At 44.4% G+C, this 4,767-nt stretch overlaps 1 protein-coding gene across 1 annotated transcript in view; it reads left to right on the top strand.

The window, feature by feature from the left end:
* Positions 1-1,583: 1,583 nt before the first annotated feature.
* olfm2a (olfactomedin 2a) overlaps positions 1,584-4,767 on the top strand; it is a 25,944-nt gene continuing 22,760 nt past the window's right edge. The window contains exon 1 of the mRNA XM_070439281.1: positions 1,584-1,727. Within this exon, the coding sequence (XP_070295382.1) occupies positions 1,677-1,727 (51 nt within the window). The 5' untranslated portion in view covers positions 1,584-1,676. The remainder of the gene's footprint in view (positions 1,728-4,767) is intronic.

Raw genomic sequence — 4,767 nt, 5'->3', positions numbered from 1 at the left:
TAGCCTGCACGGAGCCACAGAGAGAGGGGGTGAGATAAGTGATAAGGAAAGAGAGAGGGGGGAGAGCGATGAGGGGAGAGAGGGAGAATGGAATAGGAGAGATGCCGTACAAGAAAAGTAAGAAGGCGAAAGAAAGGAGAGGATGAGAGAGGAAAAAATAAGGGGGCAGGAGAGAAAGCGGGGCTTACAAAGTAGAGAAAGGGAAAGGAGGGATCAAACGGACTGTGTGAGAGGAGAGCTTTAATAAGTTTGGACACAGAGAGGAAAATAGAGCTGTATTGGATCGATAGCGCTGCTCTTTACCAGAGCACCATGGGAGGGGCTGAAAGGATGATGTCTCTTCTATAATATCCCAATCAGGAGAAGTAGTGTACACACACACTCAAGCATGACATACTGTACAGAAACACACACTCAAGCATTGACATACTGTAGAAACACACACTCAAGCATTGACATACTGTACAGAAACACACACTCAAGCATGACTACTGTACAGAAACCAACACCAAGCATTTGGCACACTGTACAGAAACACACAACCCAAGCATTGACATACTGTACAGAACACACACCAAGCATTTGACATACTGTATAGAAACACACACTCAAGCATTGAACATACTGTACAGAAACACACACTCAAGCTTGACATACTGTACAGAAACACAACACTCAAGCATTGACATACTGTAACAAGAAACACACACTCACACGCCTGTAAGAGACACGTACACACACGCAAACATCGCTTTAGTACAACACACACGCATATGGACACAAACCCCCACACAGAATACAAAGTCAATTGTAATAGAGAGAGAAGAGCAATGCAATTAAGGACACAAGCCCATCGAAAGTGGAGGAAAGACGATCATTATTGAATGGTTTGGGGGAACCAGACAGGGAGACTGTGTTTGGGAGTATAAAAGTAGCCAGCCACCCTGGGAGGCCAATGTGTGTTTTTTTCTCTCTCTTCTCTCTCTGAATTTTTAATGCGATGCTCGCGAAGCTCCACCACTAATGCAGTGGGTAAACATAAACAAGACTTACAGTACATAACTCTAAATGATGCAGGAAACATGATGGCAAACAGCATCAGCAACTGACTTCTGATAAGTATATGTTAAAACATTAATTTTTCAAGGTGCTCTGGGTGCTCAATGTTATTCAAATAGGCTAGTTAATATCTTTATGTCACAGTGGCCTGTCTAGCCGGTTACTGTAGCGCACATTCCTGTCTGTACCATCTTTTATTATTCCACCATTACAATCATCGAGTTGACCTCGCAGCTCAAAAACGCCTCTATTCCTCTAGTCTTGAGGCTAAATCTCTTCTCCCATCCGTCTCTCTCCCTCCGTCTCTCTCCCTCCCTCTCTCTCCCTCCTCTTCTCCCTCCCTCTCTCCCCCTCCCTCTCTCTCCTCTCTCCCCTCTCTCTCTCTCCTCTCTCTCCTCTCCCTCTCTCCCTTTCTCCCTCCTCTCCCCTCTCTCCCTCTCTCTCTCCTCTCTCTCCCTCTCCTCTCTCCTCCTCCCTCTCCCCTCTCCCTCCTCTCCCTCCCTCTCTGCCCCCTCCCCTCCCTCTATCCTAGCCCAGAGGAGGGCTGGCAGATCTACAGTTCAGCTCAGGATGCAGATGGGAAGTGTATCTGTACAGTGGTGGCCCCGGCCCAGAACATGTGTAACCGAGACCCACGCAGTCGGCAGCTCCGACAGCTCATGGAGAAGGTAACAGCCATCAACAACACACACTCACACATTTTGTTTCCCACGTCTGGTTCAATCACACACGCACACACACAACGCAGGCATAGAAACGAATCCACACCCTGGCCTCTTCTGTAGTAAACCAATTAGACTCTTAGCAATGAACAGTCCCATTATGATAGTCCCATTATGACAGTCCCATTATGACAGTCACACTATGACAGTCACACTCACTCTATCCCACTGAGATTTGATCAGTCAGGCATGCAAACATTGTGTGTCAGAATACTTAGTTCGTTAGTCAAAACGATTGCAGTAGCTTTAGAAAAAAAGGTACCCATGAAGATTGGATTCATTGAGCCTTCACCTTGTAGCATTGTTCCAATTGGATCCATTAGGCTGAAAAACAAAGTCAAGAAAAAGCAGTGAGGAAAAAGAATATAAACCAGATCAGTAAATGGAGCAGCCAGCCTACTGCTGCAGCTGCACTCGAACTGTTCACACACAATGTCAGTTTAAATAAACAGTCAAACACACCAGCTCTTTACACTCATACACGGTGTAGAGAGTGTATGAGTGTAGAGAGATGGTGTAGAGAGTGTATGTGTGGAGAGATGGGGTAGAGAGTGTATGAGTGTGGAGAGATGGTGTAGATTACACTCTCTACACCATCTCTCTACACTCATACACTACCCATCTCTCTACACTCATACACTCTCTACACCATCTCTCTACACTCATACACTCTCTACACCATCTCTCTACACTCATACACTCTCTACACCATCTCTCTACACTCATACACTACACCATCTCTACACTCATACACTCTTACAATCTCTCTACACTCATACACTCTCTACACCATCTCTCTACACTCATACACTCTCTACACCATCTATCCACACTCATACACTCTCTACACCATCTATCCACACATACACTCTCTACACCATCTTCTACACCTCATACACTCTCTACACTCTCTCTACACTCATACACTCTCTACACCATCTCTCTACACTATATCTCTACCATCTCTCTACACTCATACTCTCTACACCATCTATCCACACTCATACACTCTCTACACCATCTCTCTACACTCAACATCTCTACACCATCTCTCTACACTCATACACTCTCTCACCATCTCTCTACACTCATCCTCTCTACACATCTCTCACACACATACACTCTCTACACCATCTCTCTACACTCATACACTTCTACACCATCTCTCTACACTCATACACTCTCTACACCATCTCTCTACACTCAACACTCTCTACACCATCTCTCTACATCATACACTCTCTACACCATCTCTCTACACTCATACACTCTCTACACATCTCTCTACACTCATACACTCTCTACACATCTCTCTACACTCATACACTCTACACACCATCTCTCTACACTCATACACTCTCTACACCATCTCTCTACACTCATACACTCTCTACACCATCTCTCTACACTCATACACTCTCTACACCATCTCTCTACACTCATACACTCTCTACACCATCTCTCTACACTCATACACTCTCTACACCATCTCTCTACACTCATCACTCTCTACACCATCTCTCTACACTCATACACTCTCTACACCATCTCTCTACACTATACACTCTCTACACCATCTATCCACACTCATACATCTCTACACCATCTCTACACTCATACACTCTTACCCATCTATCCACACTCATACACTCTCTACACCATCTCTCTACACTCATACACTCTCTACACCATCTCTCTACACTCATACACTCTCTACACCATCTCTCTACACTCATACACTCTCTACACCATCTCTCTACACTCATACACTCTCTACACCTCTCTCTACACTCATACACTCTCTACACCATCTCTCTACACTCATACACTCTCTACACCATCTCTCTACCCATACACTCTCTACACCATCTATCCAACTCATACACTCTCTACACCATCTATCCACACCATACACTCTCTACATCTCTCTACTCCATACACTTCTACACTCTCTCTACACTCATACACCTCTACACCATCTCTCTACACTCATACACTCTCTACACCATCTCTCTACACTCATACTCTCTACACCATCTATCCACACTCATACACTCTCTACACCATCTCTCTACACTCAATCACTCTCTACACCATCTCTCTACACTCATACACTCTCTACACCATCTCTCTACACTCATACACTCTCTACACCATCTCTCAACACATCATACACTCTCTACACCATCTCTCTACACTCATACACTCTCTACACCATCTCTCTACACTCATACACTCTCTACACATCTCTCTACACTCATAACACTCTCTACACCATCTCTCTACACTCATACACTCTCTACACCATCTCTCTACACTCATACACTCTCTACACCATCTCTCTACATCATACACTCTCTACACCATCTCTCTACACTCATACACTCTCTACACATCTCTCTACACTCATCACTCTCTACACATCTTCTACACTCATACACTCTCTACACATCTCTCTACACTCATACACTCTCTACACATCTCTCTAACTACATACACTCTTACACCATCTCTCTACACTCATACACTCTCTACACCATCTCTCTACACTCATACACTCTCTACACCATCTCTCTACACTCATACACTCTCTACACCATCTCTCTACACTCATACACTCTCTACACCATCTCTCTACACTCATACACTCTCTACACCATCTCTCTACACTCATACACTCTCTACACCATCTCTCTACACTCATACACTCTTACACCATCTCTACACTCATACACTCTACACCTCTCTACACTCATACACTCTCTACACCATCTCTCTACACTCATACATCTCTACACCATCTCTCTACACTCATACACTCTCTACACCATCTCTCTACACTCATACACTCTCTACACTCATACACTCTCTACACTCATACACTGTCTACACTCATACACTCTCTACACCATCTCTCTAAACTCATACACTACAGCACAGCAGCCATATGAAATAGAATGCCTCCAAAAAATGCCTCATTCATGAC

The sequence above is a fragment of the Salvelinus sp. IW2-2015 genome, unplaced genomic scaffold, assembly GCF_002910315.2.
Source record: "Salvelinus sp. IW2-2015 unplaced genomic scaffold, ASM291031v2 Un_scaffold1536, whole genome shotgun sequence".
Lineage (NCBI taxonomy): Eukaryota > Metazoa > Chordata > Actinopteri > Salmoniformes > Salmonidae > Salvelinus > Salvelinus sp. IW2-2015.
The sequence above is the reverse complement of the archived record's forward strand: the minus strand, read 5'-3'. Positions and strand labels throughout refer to the sequence as shown.